This window comes from Nyctereutes procyonoides, unplaced genomic scaffold (assembly GCF_905146905.1).
Source record: "Nyctereutes procyonoides isolate TBG_1078 unplaced genomic scaffold, NYPRO_anot_genome, whole genome shotgun sequence".
NCBI classification, from domain to species: domain Eukaryota; kingdom Metazoa; phylum Chordata; class Mammalia; order Carnivora; family Canidae; genus Nyctereutes; species Nyctereutes procyonoides.
This window is the reverse complement of record NW_026575145.1, coordinates 12,877,157-12,897,986: the sequence shown is the minus strand read 5'-3', so window position 1 is coordinate 12,897,986 and position 20,830 is coordinate 12,877,157. Positions and strand designations below refer to the sequence as shown.

General features: G+C 41.9%; 1 protein-coding gene across 1 annotated transcript in view; it reads right to left on the bottom strand.

Moving 5' to 3' along the window:
• Nucleotides 1-1,726: 1,726 nt before the first annotated feature.
• SNX6 (sorting nexin 6) overlaps nt 1,727-20,830 on the bottom strand; it is a 60,435-nt gene continuing 41,331 nt past the window's right edge. Inside the window, exons 10-14 of the mRNA XM_055309260.1 lie at nt 19,507-19,546; nt 13,544-13,630; nt 4,318-4,477; nt 4,150-4,235; nt 1,727-2,438 (exon numbers count right to left, since the gene is read on the bottom strand). Coding sequence (XP_055165235.1) covers nt 2,385-2,438; nt 4,150-4,235; nt 4,318-4,477; nt 13,544-13,630; nt 19,507-19,546 — 427 coding nt within the window. The 3' untranslated portion in view covers nt 1,727-2,384. The remainder of the gene's footprint in view (nt 2,439-4,149; nt 4,236-4,317; nt 4,478-13,543; nt 13,631-19,506; nt 19,547-20,830) is intronic.

Here is a 20,830-nt window from a genome sequence, read left to right as displayed (position 1 = left end):
CCACTCTCTTGCAATTTCTTTTTCATTTTCCGCTCTCACCCGCGAACCGCGTTCCCCTGCTTCCCATCCCACCGTTCCCATCCCGGTTTATTCCCAGTGCCTAGGTCGCTCCTTTCCTCTCAGAGGGTCAGCAGTCACCCGCCGGAAACTCTCTACCACCCGTGCAGGGTGGCCACGGGGCATCCTCCTGTTTCTCCTTCGCGTCCCCCAGGGGCACGGACGGGGGCCAACAAACGTGTAATGAATGCCCCAGCACGGGAGCCGTGAAACCTTGGTTTTCTTAAAGCGGCAACTAGCAGCGGTGAAGTATGGAATGCTTCGGTCGGTCTGGAGGTACCAAGTAGAATCTTTCCTAAAGTAGGCCCTTGAGGGAGTGACCTTTGTTCTTATCTGTGTTTTGTGAGAAGGCCCTGGGACAGTGTGGTCAACTCATCTATACGTATTCATCAAGCCCCCCCCGCCCCCCCTGCTCTAATACGTACGTGCTGCTGCTTGCAGTCTAACCCACCCCAACACACACTGTAAGAATGTGACCCAGGGACCAAGGATGCATGTTAGCACTCTCCTACCCCTTTCCTCCAAAAAGACCTCCTCGGTACAGAGTAGCTGAGGGCCACGTGGAACGTCGTACGTAGCTTTCCGCCCTGTACTTGCTGTTTCTTAGCATTTACACAGCATCTTCACATTTCCAAAGCACTGTACCAATGTTTATTCATCCTCACAACACCCCTGTGAGGTAGGTCAGTATGTCCTTTGTAGTAGAGAAAATGAGGCAGACACAGGTCAAGCCAACCCGCCTCAGGCCACAAGGGCAGCCGGGGAAGGGACCGCACCCGAATCCGGAAGCTAGGGCTCTCTGTCCCACGTTCACCCACCGGAGAGCATCGCATGGGCATATTTTCACCAGTGAAGGAGACGTGGGGGAGGAAAAAACACAGAGATTTCTCAGGCAACAGAAAAATCAGGCTCAAACGGCATCAGGGAACCACCTCAGCGAGAGAGACATCAAAGGGCACACCAGTAAGGCAAGAGAACACGCGAGGCTGGAATCATGGCGACTACCCTTAAGGCCTACAAACAGGGTCTGGGAAAATGTAAACGAGGAACCCACCCACAGCCATACCTGTGGCTTCCAACTGGAGGAAAAGTTAGACAGTGAAAAAGAAAACAACAACAACAACAACAAACAAACAAACCATACAACCTAATTTTAAAGGAGAAATGACGGGATGTTAATCTACATCCAAAAGGCCAATGATATTCGTAATCACTGACAATCAGTATCCTTTTTATTCCAACTGTGCCCCCACCGACAAGTGCTGTTCCCTAGAGCACTCTTCCTCTCTACGTACCGATTTACACACCAGAATGACTATCAAGTGGCTCAATGGCACGTCGCGTGGTTCCTTAGCTGAGCTAGATGGAGACGGAATTCAGGAAACCGTAACAGACCATTTATTTTGTCTGCTCCCGTATTTTAGAAATGGCTGTTTCTAACCTGCCTCTGCCCAATTCCATCTTCTATGAAATGCAAAAAAAGCGCACACAGGAAAGCAGCTCGTCCTCTTGTAAAGGGACTGGTGGAACTTGGTTCAATATGCCATTTTAAGAAAAAGAAGAAAAGAAAACGTAGGACCTGTACTGTAAAGCATAACAAAGGAGTAGACGGGTTACAGCTACTCCAAATTTTAGAGTGATACAATGACCACAGAGTTAAAAAAAACTATCACTGTTATCACTTTTTATTTGATAATAGTTGGTTTAGTCTACAAGTTTAAGGCAAACATACTAATGCATTTGCTCTTCATCAGAAATCATACTTATAAAGATTACATAAAGTCTGTCCCAAAACTTCTAAGAAATGTTCATCAATTAAAAACAAGTCTGATTACGATGCTTTACCAGGATACATGAATGAACTAAGGTGGTACACAATGTCTTTTGAGAACAAAATTCAAAAGAAGGTGACGGCCGGCAATCTTGCCCTTGTTTGAACAATGTATCTTCAAAAGGGTTAAACTTCAGAAAGTACTTAAACGTAAACGAGGCTGGCAGCCGTAAGGAATACTACGCATAAAATAAACACAGCTACGGAGGCTACTTAAGGAAAAGACTGAACTCTGGGCTTTGGAAGAGGAGGAGCGCGAGGTGACCCACGGCTGTCCCAGGGAGCATTCGGGTACAGGGGGGCAGTGTCCCCCCACAGATCGGCAGAACCCATGGACGGCTCCGCTCCATTGTTTCTCAGAAAAAAAGGAGAGTAGATGCACTTTGTCGGCTGTTTCTTTTCTTCCCGGTGAGCAGTAAATGCTTTAATATCATTCAGAAAACAAAAATAAAATCTGAAGGAAGGCAGCCCTTTTTAGCCGAAGGTGGAGTGCGGCTTATGTGTCTCCGTTTAACACTGCCAAGCAGTTCTGCAGCAACTGTAGGTTACCCTAAACAGGAAAGGAGAGAAAGTTACGAAGCCCAGAAGAACCGGACCAAAAAGTCACAGCACGCTACACGAAGATAACCGGATTTGGAAAACAACTGCTTCTTGTACGGAAGTAACTGTTTAAAGACCTAAAACTATTTATTTAACCTGTTTCACGTACAATATTTTCCACAGAACCAGATGCTTCAGTAAATGTCCACGTACACCAATATTACTGTTTTGGATTACCTGGCATGATCTACTGAGAGAGAAGAGGTGCTCTTTGTGTCCAAGTGAAACTACTGAACATTTTCTTTTCTTTTCTTTCTTTTCTTTCTTTCTTTTTTTTTTTTAAGATTTATTGACTGGGGCGGGGCCCCTGGGTGGACAGGGCTAGCGTCCATCTGGGCTAGCGTCCCAGACCAGGAGCCTGCTTCTCCCTCTGCCTATGTTTCTGCCTCTCTGTGTCTCTCATGAATAAATAAATAAAATTTTTTTTAAAAAATTTTTTTTATTTTCTTAAATAAAATCTTTAAAAAAAAGTGATTTATTTTTTTAGCTAATCAAAACACGATACTGGTTTCCATCCTAGGTACTAGAGTCTCGCAGAGCTGTCCGTTTGGAGAAACTGCAGATATTCTTGTTTAAATTAGGTGCTCTGTAAAATCCCTCTCAATTCTCTCTCTCTCTGGCTCTTTTAAAAATTTTATTTATTTATTCACGAGAGACACAGAGAGTAGGCAGGGACACAGGCAGAGGGAGAAGCAGGCTCCCCGTGGGGAGCCCGATATAGGACTCGATCCAAGGACCCCGGGATCACGACCTGAGCCAAAGGCAGACGCTCGACCACTGAGCCACTCCGGCGCCCACGTCCCTCTCAATTCTAAGATTCTTTAGTTTTAAAATCACTATAAGGTTTAGGCCAAACTTTATCCTTTTTTAAAAAGTGGTTATTAGAGAGAGAGAGAGAGAGAGAGAGAGAGAGAGAGAGAGAACGAGTGGGAGCGGTAGGAGGAGCGGGAGAAAGAATCTCAAGTGGACTCCATGCTGAGCCTGGAGCCCACAACTCCAAGACCACCACCTGACCCCAAAGCGAGAGTTGGGCGCTCAACCAACTGAACCACCCAGGTGTCCCCGAAGCTGTATCTTTATATTAACTACAAGAAAGGGCTCGATGTGAAGGAAACAAACGCTACAGAAAAACCCCGGAAGAAGGATGTTTATTTTCTAAATCAGAATTATTTTGAAGTAGTAAAATAATCTTCAAAAAGTATAATTCCAATTATTATGAATTCTAATTCAGAAATACTTATTTGTGTATGCCTGTAGGAAGAAGGAAAAGGTCATTAAAGAATTATTATCAATTCCACAATGAACTTTCTCTTTCTTTCTTTCTTTCTTTCTTTCTTTCTTTCTTTCTTTCTTTCTTTCTTTCTTTTCTTCTTTCTTTTCTTTCTTCTTTCTTTTTTCTCTCTTTCTTTCTCCTTCCTTCCTTCCTTCCTTCCTTCCTTCCTTCCTTCCTTCCTTCCTTCCTTCCTTCCTTCCTTCCTTCCTTCCTTCCTTCCTTCCTTCCTTCCTTCCTTCCTTCCTTCCTTCCTTCCTTCCTTCCTTACCTTTACGCCCAACATGGGGCTCAAACTCAAGAGGCCAACGAGCTGGCCGGGCACCCTGTAACTGACTCATTCCTAAATTAGAAGTCATTTAAATTATCAAGCCTTCAATGTGACACTAACCTTTGCATGCTTCAGTTCTAACTCTGCCAGTTCCACTAAGTTTTTTCTGAACGCGGCAACTCTTCTTGTCTTAAAATCTATAAGTTCTGTGAACAAAAGAAATGAGATTAATTTTATAGAATAGCTTGAAGTATACTTCAGGATCAAACGGTAAGCTAACAACAGTACCTTGTTTTGCAGATTCAGATATTTTTTCAAATTTCTGACAACATAACTGTTGGGATGTTTCAGCCTGCAGGACATCTTTATTTTTTGCTCTTGCTTTATCCAGTGCTTTATTTGCATTTTCATAATCCACTAGTGACCTAGATCTTCGATAGAGGAGATCCTATAAAACAGAATGCTTCCCAGTAATACACGCTGCATGTTTCTAATAGTTACCCCGCCACCCCATCATCAGCAGAGGGAATACTTCAACCATGGATACCGCACATGCCAGTTACTCTTCTAGATGGTTTTTATAACAGCTTTACCGAGAGAAATTCACCTATGAGGCACCTGGGTGGTTCAGTGGTTGAGCGTCTTCCGTAGGCTCAGGTGGTGATCCCGGGGTCCCAGGATCGAGTCCCGCATCGGGCTCCCTGCACGGAGCCTGCTTCTCCCTCTGCCTATGTCTTTGCCCGCAGCACCCAGCCCCCCGCCCCATCTCTCATGAATAAAAAAATTTGAAAATCTTTTAAAAAATATTTTATTGGGATCCCTGGGTGGCGCAGCGGTTTGGCGCCTGCCTTTGGCCCAGGGCGCGATCTTGAGACCCGGGATCGAATCCCACGTCGGGCTCCCGGTGCATGGAGCCTGTTTCTCCCTCTGCCTGTGTCTCTGCCTCTCTCTCTCTCTCTGTATGACTATCGTAAATAAATTTAAAAAAATTAAAAAAAAATAAAAATATTTTATCTATTTATTCATGAGAGACACACAGGCAGAGGGACAAGCGGGCTCCATGCGGGGAGCCCGATGCGGGACTCGATCCCGGGCCTCCAGGATCACGCCCTGGGCCGAGGGCAGACGCTTAACCACTCAGCCACCCAGGTGTCTCGTTTCTTTTGAAATTTGAACATTTTATTTATTTGCGGAAGAGAATCCCGCATGAGCGCGGGTGGGGCCGGGAGCGCAGAGGGAGAAGGAGAAACAGACTCTACTGAGCAGGGAGCAACAAGTGGGGCTTGATCCCTGGTCTCTGGGATCATGACCCGAGCCAAAGGCAAACGCTTAACCGAATGAGCCACCCAGGCACCCCTTAACAGTTTTTAGTTGCACAACCAGAATTGTACAACCAACACTGCAATCAGTCTTAGAACAATTCTGTAACCCAAAGGGAAACCTATCCATCAGTAGTCATTCTTCATTTCCTCTCACACCACCGTCCTCCCCCCGACCTCACCGCCCCCCACAACCACTAATCTGCTTTCTTAGATTTGCCTATTGTGGACATTTCATTTAAAAAAAAAAAAAGGGAATCCTATAATATGGGGCCTTTTCTGCCTGGCTTTCTTTACTTAGCATAAAGTTTCAAATTCTTTTTTTTTTTTTTTTTTTTAATTTTTATTTACTTATGATAGTGACACACAGAGAGAGAGGCAGAGACATAGGCAGAGGGAGAAGCAGGCTCCATGCACCGGGAACCCGATATGGGATTTGATCCCGGGTCTCCAGGATCGCGCCCTGAGCCAAAGGCAGGCGCCAAACCGCTGCGCCACCCAGGGATCCCCAAAGTTTCAAATTCTTTCACGTTATTGTGTGAACCAGTACTTCCTCCCTTTTTATTGCTAAATAATATTTCATTATATGGAAATACCACATTGACTTATGAGTTGATAGACATTTGGTTTGTTACCATGTTTTGCCTATTATGAATAATGCTGTTGTGAATATTTGTGCAAGTTTTTGTGTGAACGTGTTTTCCTTTCTCTTTCATATCTCATTACTTAGGAGTGGAATTGCTGGGTCATTTGGTAACTCTATGTTGAACCTCTGGAGAAACTGCCAGACTGTTTTCTAAAGCAGCTGTACCATTTTATGGTGCACGCTTACTTGCTTGCTTGCTTTTTTATAACATTTTATTTATTCATCTGAGGGGGGCGGGGAGAGAGAGAGACAGGGAGCATGAGCGGGGGGGCGGAGAGGGGCAGAGGGAGAGGGAGAAGCAGACTATCCACCGAGCAGAGAGAGCCCAACATAGGCCTCGATCCCAGGACCCTAGATCTGCCTTGAGCCGAAGGCAGATGCTTATTAACCCACTGAGCCAACCAGGCACTCCCCATTTTCTATTTCCACTGACGCTGTATGAGGGTTCTAATTTCTCCACGTCCTTGGCAACCATTATCTGTCTTTTCGATTAAAGCCACCTAGTGGGTGTGAAGTGGTATCTTGCTGTGGTTTTGTTTTGTTTTTAAAGATTATATTTGTTAAGCGATCTCTAGAACTGACAATTCCAAGATCAAGAGTCGCATGCTCTACCCATTGACCCAGCAACTTTTGCCGAGGTTTTGACTTGCATTTCCCTGACGAAGAAGCGTCTTTTTATGTATTCATTAGCCATTTGTATATTTTCTTTGGAGAGAGGTTGATTCAAGTCCTCTGCCTAGTTGTTAACTGGGCTATTTGTCTTTTTATCGAGAAGACTAGTTCTCTACATTCTCTGGATCTCAGCTGCTTATTAGGGACTCATATGACTTGTAAATATTTTCTCCCAGTCTACGGGTTGTCTTTCCACTTCTCTTCTTCTTTTTTTTTAAATTTTTATTTTATTTACGATAGTCATACAGAGAGAGAGAGAGAGGCAGAGACACAGGCAGAGGGAGAAGCAGGCTCCATGCACCGGGAGCCCGACGTGGGATTCGATCCCGGGTCTCCAGGATCGCGCCCTGGGCCAAAGGCAGGCGCCAAACCGCTGCGCCACCCAGGGATCCCCTCCACTTCTCTTCATAGTGTACTGTGACACACAGACGTTTTTAATTTTAATAAGGTTTGTCCAATTTATTCTTTTTTTCCTTTGGTTACTGTGTTCCGGGTGTATCTGAGAAACCAACATCTAATCAAAGGTCACAAAGATTTACATTTATGTTTCCTTATAAAAATGTTAAAGTTTTAGCCGTTACAGTTAGGTCTTTGATTAATCTTGAGCAAATTTTTATACACAGTATGAGGAAGGGGTCTAACTTTATTTTCATGTGACTATGCAGCTGACACAGTACTACCATTTGTTGAAAAGTCTATTCTTTTTCCCACTAAATTGTCTTAATACTTTTGTTAGGAATCAATTGACTGGGGGGCCTTGGTGTCTCAGTTCGTCTGCCTTCCGCTTAGGTCATGAACCTGGGGTCCTGCGATTAAGCCCCACATGGGGGGGGGTCCCCTGCTCAGCAGGGGGTCTGCTTGTTCCCCCTTCCTCTGTTCCTTCCCCAGCTCGAACTCGTGCCTGAGCTCTCTCAAATAAATAAATAAATAAATAAATAAATAAATAAAATCTTAGAAAAAAAAAATCAATTGACAGCTGTCCTAAAAAAAAAAAAAAAAAGTTTCTGTCCTTTAAAGAAAAGCAACTGTTTCCGCACACTAGAAAATATAAAGTGCTTCCTCGACTGGATAAGGAACATCTACCAAAAACCCTATAGCTACCATCACACTGAATGGTGAGAAACTGGAGGCTCGCCCACTGATATCAGTAATAATGCATGTTCCCTCTCATCACTCCTTCTCAACATCATACTGGAAGCCCAGCTAATGTGATAAGGAAATAGGAAGTATATAGATCGGGAAGGAAGAAATAAAACTGTATTTATTCACAGATAACATGACTTGTCTACGTAGAAATTTGTAAAAGGCAACAAAACCCGCTGGAACTAAGGAAGGAGTATGAAAAGGTTGTAGAATACAACATTAATACACAAAAATCCATGGTTTTCTTATATACCACCAACGAACAAGTGGAATTTGAAATTAAGAACATGTTTACATTAGCACCCCAGAAATGAAACGCCTAGGAATTAATCTAACAAAATAAATACAAAGTCAACTTGAGGAAAACTACAAAACTCAAGTGTAGGGGCAGGACCCATGGACAGAAGGAGTTGCATCTTCTGCTGCCTGCTGCCAAAACGACAAAACCCTGATAAAAGAAATCAAGGAAGAGCTAATAAGTAAGCAGAGAGCTATTCCATGATCATGAATATGCAGACTCAACACTGTCAACATCAGTTCTTTCCAACTTGATCTATAGGTTTAACTAATCCCAATCAAAATCCCAGCAAATTATTTTGAGGATCTTGGTGAACAGATTCTCAAGTGTAGGGAGGCAAAAGGCAAACAATAATCATCAACATATTGAAGGAGAACAACAAAGTCAGAGGACCGACGTATGTACTTGAAGCCCGACTATACAGCTACCGTCTAGGCAGTGTGGGACTGGTGACAGAACAGACACGTAAGTCAACAGACAGGACGGAGAGCCCAGAACCAGATACAGTTACCTATTTATTCTTTGGCAAAGGAACAGGAGCAATACCATGCAGATAATACAGTCTTCAACAAAAGGTGCTGGGCAAGCTGGACATCCACACACGGAGAAGTGAATTTACACACAGACCGTACGCCCTTTACAAAAATTAACTCAAAACGGATTCTAGCTCTAAATGTAAACCTATAAAACCCCTAAAAGGTAACATAAGAGAACATGTTGGGTTTGGTGAAGACTTTTTAGATATAATACTAAAGGCATGATGTATGAAAGAAATAATTATAAGGTAAGTTTCATTAAAATAAAAAAACGTCTCCTCTACCAAAGACACTATCAAGAGAATGAGAAGACAAGTCACAGACCAAGAGAAAGTATTTACAAGAGATGTATCTGAGAAAGGACCGCTATCTCAAATATAGAAAACAAAAACAGGGATCCCTAGGTGGCGCAGAGGTTTGGCGCCTGCCTTTGGCCCAGGGCGCGATACTGGAGACCCCGGATTGAATCCCACGTCGGGCTGCCAGTGCATGGAGCCTGCTTCTCCCTCTGCATCTCTCTCTCTCTGTGAGACTATCTCTCTGTGTGACTATCATAAATAAATAAATATAAAAAAAAAAAGAAAACAAAAAAAATGACTTAAATTCAACAGTAGGAAAAGGAACAACCCAATTTAAAAATGGGCCAGGGAGACATTATTTTATTTATTTTATTCTTTTTTTTTTTCAATTTTTTTTCAATTTTTTTTCAATTTTTTTTTTTTAAATTTATGACACTCACAGAGAGAGAGAGAGAGGCAGAGACACAGGCAGAGGGAGAAGCAGGCTCCATGCACCGGGAGCCTGACGTGGGATTCGATCCCGGGTCTCCAGGATCGCGCCCTGGGCCAAAGACCGGCGCTAAACCACTGCGCCACCCAGGGATCCCCTTTATTCTTATTTTTTAAGATTTTATTTATTGACTTGGGAGACAGAGAGCAAGCGACAGAGCATGAGCAGGGGAGAGGGGGAGAGGGACAGGGACAGGGAGAGGCAGAGTCCTTGCTGAGCAGGCAGCCTGATGGGGGCTCAATCCCAGGACCCCGGGACCATGACCTGAGCGCAAGGCAGATGCTTAACCAACTAAGCCACCCAGGCACTCCTGAGCTGAACCATTTTTAATTTTTATTTATTTTTCAAGATTCTCAAACTCTCAACTCTGAGATCAAGAGTTGCATGCTCCACTGACTGAACCAGCCAGGTGCCCTTATCTTTCTTTTCCCCACTAAAGACCCTTGTTTGTTTGTTTAAGATTTATTTATTTGAGAGAAATAAGAGTGCATGAGGGGCGACGGCAGAGGGAGAGGGAGAGAGGATCTCAAGCAGACTCCACGTTGAGCTTGGAGCCCGATGCAGGGCTCGCGTTCATTATCCCGAGATCATGACCTAAGCTGAAACCAAGAGTTACATGCTTAACTTACTGCACCACCCAGGCGCCCCTAAAGACCCATTTTTATTTTTATTAGTTTTTAAAGATTTTATTTATTCATTTGACAGAGTGAGAGAAAGCACAAGTGGGAGGGAGGAGCAGGCTCCCCAGTGAGCAGAGAGCCCAATGCAGGGCTCCATCCCAGGACTGCAGCACCACATCCCAAGCCAAAGGCAGACACCCAACCAACCGAGTCACCCAGGTGCCCCTAAAGAGAGGGAGAAGCAGACTCCCCACCGAGCAGGGAGCGCCGCGTGGGGCTTGAACTCATGGACCCTGAGATCAAGAGTTGCATGCTCTATCAACCGTGACCTGAGCTGAAGGCATACAGTCAGCTGACTGAGCCACCCAGGTGCCCCCTGAGGTGCCTTTTAAAAATGGGTCTTTAGAGTCTCTGTGCTCAGCATGGAATATGCTTGAGATTTTACTCACTCACTCATGTTCAAGTAGAGCTGACACACAGTATTACATTAGTTTTAAGTGTGCAACAGTGATCTGACAACTCTGTATGTTATGCTATGCTCACCACAAGTACAGCTACCATCTGACACCATACAATGCTATCACACTGCCATCGATTCCTATACTCTCTCTGCTGTACTTAGTTTTAATTTTTTTTTTAGATTTTTATTTATTTATTTATTCATAGAGACACAGAGAGAGGGAGAGGCAGAGACACAGGCAGAGGGAGAAGTAGGCTCCATGCAGAGAGCCCAAGGTGGGACTCGATCCCAGGTCTCCAGGATCACACCCTAGGCTGCAGGCAGCGCTAAACCACTGCGCCACCGGGGCTGCCCTTTTTTAAGATTTTATTTGTTTATTCATGAGACACACAGAGAGGGGCAGAGACATAGATAGAGGAAGAAGCAGTCTCCTCGCAGCGACCTGATGCGGGACTCAATCCCTCGACCGGGATCACACCCTGCGCTGAAGGCAGATGCTCAACTGCTGAGCCACCTAGGCGACCCTGTAGTTTTAATTATTGCAATTAAATTTCAATTATTTCTTGTGGTCACTGAAAAATTTGGATTTACTTTTATTTTTAAAGATTTTATTTATTATTATTATTTTTTAAATTTTTTTATTTTTATTTATGATAGTCACACACACACACACACACACACAGAGAGAGAGAGAGAGAGAGAGAGAGAGAGAGAGGCAGAGACACAGGCAGAGGGAGAAACAGGTTCCATGCACCGGGAGCCTGACGCGGGATTTGATCCTGGGTCTCCAGGATCACGCACTGGGCCAAAGGCAGGCGCTAAACCGCTGTGCCACCCAGGGATCCCAAAGATTTTATTCATTAATATCATGAGAGAAACCGAGAGAGAGGGAGGCAGATGCTTAACTGCTGAGCCACCCTGGCGTCCCTGCATTTATTTATTTATTTATTTTTAAAATTTTTATTTATTTATGATAGGCACACAGTGAGAGAGAGAGGCAGAGACATAGGCAGAGGGTGAAACAGGTTCCATGCACCGGGAGCCCGACGTGGGATTCGATCCCAGGTCCCCAGGATCACGCCCTGGGCCAAAGGCAGGCGCTAAACAGCTGCGCCACCCAGGGATCCCCGTCCCTGCATTTATATCTAATTAGTTAATTAATTAATTAATCTTTATTTAAAAGATTTTATATATTTATTCATGAGACACACACACAGAGGCAGGGACACAGGCAGAGAGAGAAATAGACTCCATGCAGGGAGCCCGATGTAGGACTCGATCCCGGGTCTCCAGGATTGTGCCCTGGGCTGAAGGCGCTAAACTGCTGAGCCAAAAAAAAACAAAAAACAAAACAAAACAAAAAAAAAAACCGCTGAGCCACCAGGGCTGCCCTGCATTTATTTTTAAAGCCATGCTCTAAAAAGTATGCCTTAGCAACTACGTAGTATAATAAAATAATGAATTTAAAGTCCTCTAAGTAATTCATTTTATCCCTGCCCACCCATGTGAATGGTTTATAATCTGATATGGACAGTATATTTGCCCTAAATCCTCAAAGTTAAAAGAGTTATTCAGGGACACCTGGGTGGCTCAGTGGCTGAGTGTCTGCCTTCAGCTCAGGGCGTGAGCCTTGAGTCCCTGGATGGAGTCTGGGGATCGAGTCCTGCATCGGGCTCCCCATGGGGAGCCTGCTTCTCCCTCTGCCTGTGTCTGCCTCTCTCTTTGTTTCTCATGAATAGACACAATCTTAATAAACAAAAGTGTTATTTATACTTTATGGTTATTTCTTTTTTTTTTTTGTTATTTCTTTATTTAAGTGATCTCTACACTCAACATACGGATTGAACTCATGACCCTGAGATCAAGAATCATATGCTCTTCTGATTGAGTCAGCTAGGCACCCCTATAATAATATATATATATATATATATATATATATATATATATATATATATATATAAATTTTTTTTTTTTTTAAATAAGCTCTGTGGTGGCACCTGGGTGGCTCACTGGTTTAGCATCTGCCTTTGGCTCAGGGTGTGATCCCAGGGCCCTGGGATGGAATCCTGTAGTAGGCTCCCTGCATGGAGTCTGCTTCTCCCTCTGCCTATGTCTCTGTCTCTCATGAATAAATAAATAAAATCTTAAAAAAAAAAATAAAGTAATAAGCTCTGTGCTCAATGTGGGGCTTGAACTGAGTGATCCTGAGATCCCTCAAGAGTTGTATGCTCTACCAACTAAGCCAGCCAAGTCCCCAAGGGTTATTTATAATTTGATAAGGAATGAAAAACTGGTATATAAAGCACCACTGATCACATGGGAATTTTCTGTACAATATATCGATTCATAAATTAACAATGAGTTTAGAATATCTTTTCTTTTTCCCTAAAGATTTTATTTATTTATTTGTGAGGGAGCACAAGCTGGGGGAGAGGCAGAGGGAGAGGGAGAAGCAGGCTTCTCACTGAGCAGGGAGGGAGCCTGACATGCGGTTTGATCCAAGGACCTGGGATCATGACCTGAGCCAAAGGCAGACGCTTAATGGACTGAGCCACCCAGGTGCCCTGAACTTAAGAATATCTGGGCCACTACATTTTCAGTGCTTTAAAGATGCTTCTGTGTAACATTGTTTTGATTAGTAAGAGCTTTAATCTTGCACACAGACTTCCAAAGAGAAATGTGACTTGCCTTAAAATAAAACATATCCTGGTTTTATAGCTCTCTCACCTTCAATAGAGGACTTAGGAATCCTTCAGCTATATAGACTGTTATTTGGGGGTTTACTTTATGTTTTGTTGGCATTTTAACTGAATGAATATACCAAGTTAATAAAAAAGAAAAAGTTCTAGATTATACTATGTGATAAGTTTATAGAGGAAACTCTTATGTGGGGTTCAGTGACCAACAATTTATAAAAGGAGAACAAAAATTCACACTTGAAAATCAAATTTAAAAGATAATCATTAACAATCTTAAGTCTAACAACCTCTAATGAGATGGATTTTTGTAAAATAATGAAGAATCAAATTACCTTAGCAGCTTGAGATTCTCTTAAGTAATATTTTAAAAGGTCGGAAAGCTTGAGGTCCTCATCAGCAGACACTCGTGCTTCTATTTTCTGACAAAGGGGGAAAAATTAGGTATTTAATTAGCACATGTTCTACAGCCAATGTTTTCTTTAACTACTATAAAAAATTTAAAGTAATAAATAACCACAGTATCCATTCTTATTCCACCTGAGGTTCCCTGCCTTCCCCTTTCCGCTAGCCTATTCCTTTTCTTTGTGACTCTGACAAAAAATGAACAGAAAAAAGAATGAGATAAGATGACTGAAATTACGGAAGGACTCTATATTTGACTCAAGTTCTTGGCTATGACTTTTAATATCTTTCGGTATGACTTATATTTCTCTCTTGTTACCCATTTCAACGATGTGGACACATGATTTTAAAGTGATGAAGGCAGGGACGCCTGGGTGGCTCAGTAGGTTAAACGTCCAACTCTTGATTTCAGCTCAGGTCATGATCTCAGGGTTGTGAGATCAAGCCCGAGTTGGGCTCCATGTTGCGTGTGTAGCCCGCCTAAGATTCTCTCTACCCCTCCCTTTACCACTCCCCCTGTCCTAAAAAAAATAAAGTGATAAAGGCTGACAAAATGGAAGACTAGGTCATTCAAAGCAGCCTTCCTACTGAGAACAACCAGAAACATAGTCAAAACATTAACAAAATGTGCCAGAAGCAGGAGTAATAAAAATATGTGGTTAGTTTGAGGCAGTCTCAAATGATGAAACTAGTCAATTTAGTGTGGAAAGACAGGCAAAAAAAAAAAAAAAAAGTACTGAGTCAATCAAATACAATATAGGGACCTTGTTTGAATCCTAACTCAAACGAATTCCACTGTAAAAAGCCATCCTAGGCAACTAGGATCATCTACATACTGAATATTTCATAATATTAGGGGGAATCATAGATAATTGTATTGAGTAGATTAAAATTAATTCTTATCTTTTTAAAAATTCTTATGTTTTTAAAAAAGAGATATGCACAAAGGGCAGAAGAAATGAATATGGGCCTTTTGGGGAAAAGTACTTTTTATTAGAGATATTTTATTTACTTATTTTAGAGAGAGAGAGCTTGAACAGGGGGAGAGGCAGAGAGAGAGAAAATCTTAGGCAGACTCCATACTGAGTGCGGCCCCAGACTCGGGCTCCATCTCAGGACCCTGAGATCATGCCCTGAGCTGAAATCGGGAATCAGACGTTAAATGGCTGAGCTACCCAGTTGCCCCTTTGGGAAAAAGTACTTTAAGCAATGTAGAAGATGTTAACATTCAGGAAATCTGGGTGACATATATACAGGAATTCTTTGTAAATTTTTTTTTTTTTTTAAGATTTTATTCATTTGTGTGTGAGAGAGAGAGAGCACGCGAATACAGACAGAGGGGAGAAGCAGATTCCCCACACAGCAGGGAGCCTGACATGGGGCTTGATCCCAGGACCCTGAGATATAATAGGAGCTGAAGGCAGATGCTTTACCACCTGAGCCACCCAGGCTCCGGTCTTTGTACTATTCTTGCAACTTTTCTGTAAGTCTGAAATTACTGTTGCAATAAAGTTATAATTTAAAAACCCTAAGCAGGGCAGCCCCGGTGGCGCAGCGGTTTAGCGCCGCCTGCAGCCCAGGGCGTGATCTGGAGACCCTGGATCGAGTCCCAGGTCGGGCTCTCTGCATGGAGCCTGCTTCTGTCTCTGCCTCTCTCTCTCTCTCTGCATCTCTATGAATAAATAAAATCTTAAAAAAATAAAAAATAAAAACCCTACGCATCCTGCAGAATAACTAAAACAAAAAAGATAGGGCAGTCCCGGTGGCGCAGTGGTTTAGTGCCGCCTGCAGCCCAGGGCATGATCCTGGGGACCCTGGATCGAGTCCCACGTCAGGCTCTCTGTATGATGCCTGCTTCTCCCACTGCCTGTGTCTCTGCCTCTCTGTCTCTATGAATAAATAAATAAAATCTTAAAAAAAAACTTAAAAAAACCCACAAAAAAATAACAAATATTACAAGCCTGTTCAACAACCCAATGCTCACATTTCTTCTGGTGGGAATGTAAGTTAGTAGAATCACTTTGGGAAACAGGGAAACGGTTTGGCATTGTATGAAGGCTTTTCACATAGAGACTCTATGGCTCCTAGTTCTCCTCCTGATTATACACACCCAACAGAAATACATATTTATTTTCAGCTGAAGATATGCAAGAACGGTCTTAGAGGAACTATTTTTTTAAAAAGATTTATTTATTTTTCATGACACACACACACACACACACACACACACACACACACACAGGAAGAGACACAGGGAGAGGGAGAAGCAGGCTCCCCACGTGGAGTCCGATTGGGAACTTGATCCTAGATCCCAGGATCACGCCCTGAGCCAAAGGCAGAGGCTCAACTGCTGAGCCACCCAGGTGTCCCAGAAGTACTATTTGTAAACAGCCACAAATTAGAAAGTATCCAAAATGCCTACCAACAGTAAAACAGAAGAATAAATTTCTGTATCTTTTTCAAAGGAAAGCTACATAGGAAGAATGAAGGAACTATATACACATGCAACAACATTGACGAATCTTATATAGGTAATGCTGAGTAAATGAAACCAGACTTAAAAGAATATATACCAGATAAAATACTTATATAAGATAGTGGTTACCCTCGCAGGAGGTGCTGACTCAGAAAGCAGCTCAAGAGGGGCAAGGCATCTGAGTTGCTGGTAAATATTCTATTTTTTGATCTGAGTATTCATGATATGGGTGTGTTAAATTTGTAAAATTTCACTGAGTTGTGTACTAGTACTACTTTTTTTTTTTTAAGATTTTATTTTTCATGAGAAACACACGGAGAGAGGCAGAGACATAGAGAGAGGGAGAAGCAGGCTCCTCACAGGGAGCCCGATGCGGTACTCAATCCCCAAACCTAGGATCACGCCCTGAACCCAAGACAGATCTCAACTGCTGAGCCACTGAGGCGTCCCAAGTTGTATACTTCTGATGTGTGCTCTTTCCTATATGTATGACATACTTCAATAAAAAGAAAAAACCTTGAAGCTTAAGTTTAAATTCCTTTATTTTTATTTTTTATGAAACATTCCTTTATAATCCAGAAATAAACTTATTAAACTTCTTAATCTAACGATAAATGCACAGACACAAAGTATATTCAAAACTGACTTAGATAAATCTAGGTAACATGTTAGATGGATGTTGTGTGCTTTAAATATGGTTCCTCTCCTTCCATTAAGATATGGGGTATATCTCCTTGAATCTGGGCCCTAAGATTGACCAATAAAGAAGTGATGCTGTCCCAGTTTCTAAGCTTTTTTTTTTTTTTTAATTTTTATTTATTTATGATAGTCACAGAGAGAGAGAGAGAGAGAGAGAGAGAGAGAGAGGCAGAGACACAGGCAGAGGGAGAAGCAGGCTCCATGCAGGGAGCCCGACGTGGGATTCGATCCCGGGTCTCCAGGATCGCGCCCTGGGCCAAAGGCAGGTGCCAAACCACTGCGCCACCCAGGGATCCCCCCAGTTTCTAAGCTTTAATGAAACTAGCAATTTCTGCTTCTCATCTTTTGGGATGCTTGCTTTTGGAACCTACCCACCATATTGTGAGGAAACCTAAGCAGCAGTGTGGAAAGGCAACATGCAAATGTTACAGCTAAGAGCCCTGGCTGAAGTCTCAGCTGATGGCCAGTATCACCCCCAACATCGGAGTAAAAGAGTCTTCAGAGGATCCCCGCCCCTGGCCTTCATATGTTCCCTGTTGAGGCCCCAAATATCATGCAGCAGAGGCAAGCCATCTTTGTTCTGTCTTTTCTGAATTCTTGACCCAAAGAACTCATTAGCATAATAAAATGTTTTAAGCTACTGATTTTAGGATGGTTTGTTACACAGCAAATAAGACCACCACAAAAACACTAAAAAAGAAATGAAGATTGTGGTGGGTATGGCAATGTGCCACCTAGATATCTTTCAAGAGAAACTGCTTGCTGCAAGGAGCATAGATGGTTCAGAGTCCCAACCGCAATCTCTCTAGATTCAGAACAATATTCATTCCAAGGTTATGATGCATCCTCCCCTACCCACCTCAGCGGCAACCATGACAGAGCACAGGGGCAGTAATGCCAGCCCATTCTTGCCTGATGCAGTACTCCCTGTAATGATCAACTCTGGCTGACTTGGACAAAACTTTCTTGGGACTACGCTACAGTTTGAAACTCTTCCTACCCAGTCCCCTCTTCCTCTGCTCTCTCCTTTCACAATATAGACCTGCACTATGTATGGTCTGAAGGCTCTTCCTATCTATCCTGCTCCTTCCTCTTTGTTATTCTCAAGAAGTCTCTTGCACATCTAATTCCATTTGGTATCTGCTTGCACATCTACTGACACATAAAGCTATTTTGTGATAAATCCCTGTTCTTTTGATGTAAACGCATAGAAAAACAACTATATCTTCCCAGAAAATGCTCACTGGTACAAATACCAAAAGCAGAATAATGGACCCCAGTATAACAACATTTATGTATTTAAAGACTCTTTCCTTTGTGAGAAAATATCTCCTTTCCTTTCCTTGTCTACACCACACATTACTCAACTGACAAAGTCATGCTGAAATCTGATTTATACAATGGACTAGCCACCTCCACCTCAGTTTAGTACGCTTAAACATTTTCATTATTCCATCAACTTTATCAAAAGTGTTTAAATATTACTGTGTCTAAGACTGATCCCTGAAAAAATATGTCAACATTAAATTATTATTACTATGAATTAAACTTTTCTGCAGTTGTGTATTTGTCTTGTATTGGTACAACTCATTCTTATTTCTTAAAAGATTTTATTTAGGGCAGCCCAGGTGGCTCAGCAGTTTAGCGCCACATTCAGCCCAGGGCGTGATCCTGGAGACCCGGGATCGAGTCCCACGTCAGGCTCCCTGCATGGAGCCTGTTTCTCCCTCTGCCTGTGTCTCTGCCTCCCTCTCTCTCTGTCATGAATAAATAAAATCTTAAAAAAAAAAAAAGATTTTATTTATTTGAGAGAGAGCGAGAGCATGAGAGGCAGAAGAGGAAGCAGGCTTCCTGCTGAGTCCAAAGCTACAAGGAGCTGGATCCTGAGACTCTAGGATTGTGACCTCAGTTGAAGGCAGATGCTTAACTGCTGAGCCACCCAGGTGCCCCAATACAACTCATTTTTCAAAAAAGATTTATTTATTTATTTGAGAGAGAGAGAGAGAGAGAACGAGTGGGGTGAGGGGCAGAGGAAGAAGTAGACTCCCACTGAGTAGGGAGCCTGATGCAGAACTTGATCCTGGAACTCTGGGATCATGACCTAAGCTGAAGGCAGACACTCAACCGACTGAGCCATCCAGGCATCCAATACAACTCATTTTTAAATCAGTGTCATGGGAAATCAAAAGCAATATCATCTTGGTAAAATTAAAATGAATCTAAGACTTTCTTCTAGCTTACAAAGCCCCAGGAAAAGATCATTCTTCATAAAACTAAGCACAGTTATAAAATGAACATGGGGATCCCTGGGTGGCGCAGCGGTTTGGCACCTGCCTTTGGCCCAGGGCGCGATCCTGGAGACCCAGGATCGAATCCCACGTCGGGCTCTGGTGCATGGAGCCTGCTTCTCCCTCTGCCTATGTCTCTGCCTCTCTCTCTCTCTTTCTGTGTGACTATCATAAATAAATAAAAAAAAAAATTAAAATGAACATGTTCTCTGATCAAGGATATGAATTTTTATACAAATACCAAAAGGCCGTAACAAAAAAAGAAATTTCCTGGAAAAAAAAGTCAAATTTTCAAATCTAAATCTGTCTCTTCATCCTTCTGAAGTATATCGCTCATCTTTCTCAATAAAGTTAAACGCAACCACAACAGGTTACACACATGACTGTATGCAAAGATTTAGACTCTCAAAGGTTAACTGATAGTACTTACTCTTGTTTTATCAAACAGTTCTGAAACTTTGAGAAAAAACCTGGAAGGGAAAAATATTTCATCAGAAGTCACCTTTGAAATGATTTTTCATTTCAAATGTTCAGAGCAATATGCCTCTAAAACTGTATTAATAATGAACTTTCTTATTTCATTATAGTATTATTTGATGATCTTGTTTACTGCAGACTTCATTTTAGTTCAACATCTCTGTACTTCCACCTATGGGAAAATCTTCTCATTTCAGGTAACAGTCTAAACCATTTATTTATTTATTTAATATACATTTTTTTTTTAAAAATATACATTTTTAAAGTAATCTCTACACCCAGCATAGGGCTCAAACTCACAACCTCGAGATCAAGAGTCACAGGATCCCCTGACTGAGCCAGCCAGGTACCCCTAAGCCATGCATTAAAATTAAAAAAAATTTTTCTTATATTCTTCAGTAGTATGCCACATAATACTAAATAAAGCCTGTATCTTCAAAATTACTACAGAAGTAGAGAACAATCAGATCCAAAGAGGCTGATGTTCACTTTTAACTAAATAGCCTATCTCTCAAAGGCTGACACCAACTAAAAAATGTCCCAATGTAGAACTATTAAGAGAATATTCTGTAAATTAATACATAATTTACTGGTGACTGGATTAGGGCAAGTACTACTGAAAGTTAAAATACTATTTTATTAACTTTGTTTTACTAAAAAGAACTTGCTCTGACAGGTTTATGTCCAATAACTCATGGCAAGGTTGACTTTTTCCTCTTATCAAAGACTTAACTAACTCTTTGGGAAGGTAGCATGTTAATCAATGTAAGCTACATATAGAATCTTGTTTTGCTGAAAAACTTGGATCTTACATATCTGCTAAGACAGGATATACCAGAAAAAAGTTCAAGGATGTGGTTTAGAAAAAGGCATAAACTATGAGAATAGTTTTGCCACTTAAAATTGAAAAAAAAAAAAAAGGTTTGGATTATTTTTCAGTGAAGAGTTGGGTTTAAACAATATTATAGGAACTAAAATTAACTGGTTAGATTAATGTGAAAAACTAGTATAAAATAAATAAAGGACAGCTGTGTAAGCAAATATCCAAAGAGTGTTTCTATACTAACGTGTAATACCTTCCCATCAGGTTACTCTAGGACTGCCCTAAGATTCATTAAACTTATTTATTTTTTCATTAAACTTATAAACTAGAATAACCAGCCTCTTTAAAAAGTATAAACTGACAGCATATTTTACTTTAAAAGTCAATTTGGCCTCCAAAGAAATACATACATATATATCCTGCATATTCCAATTCTAAAACATTTATTTATAAT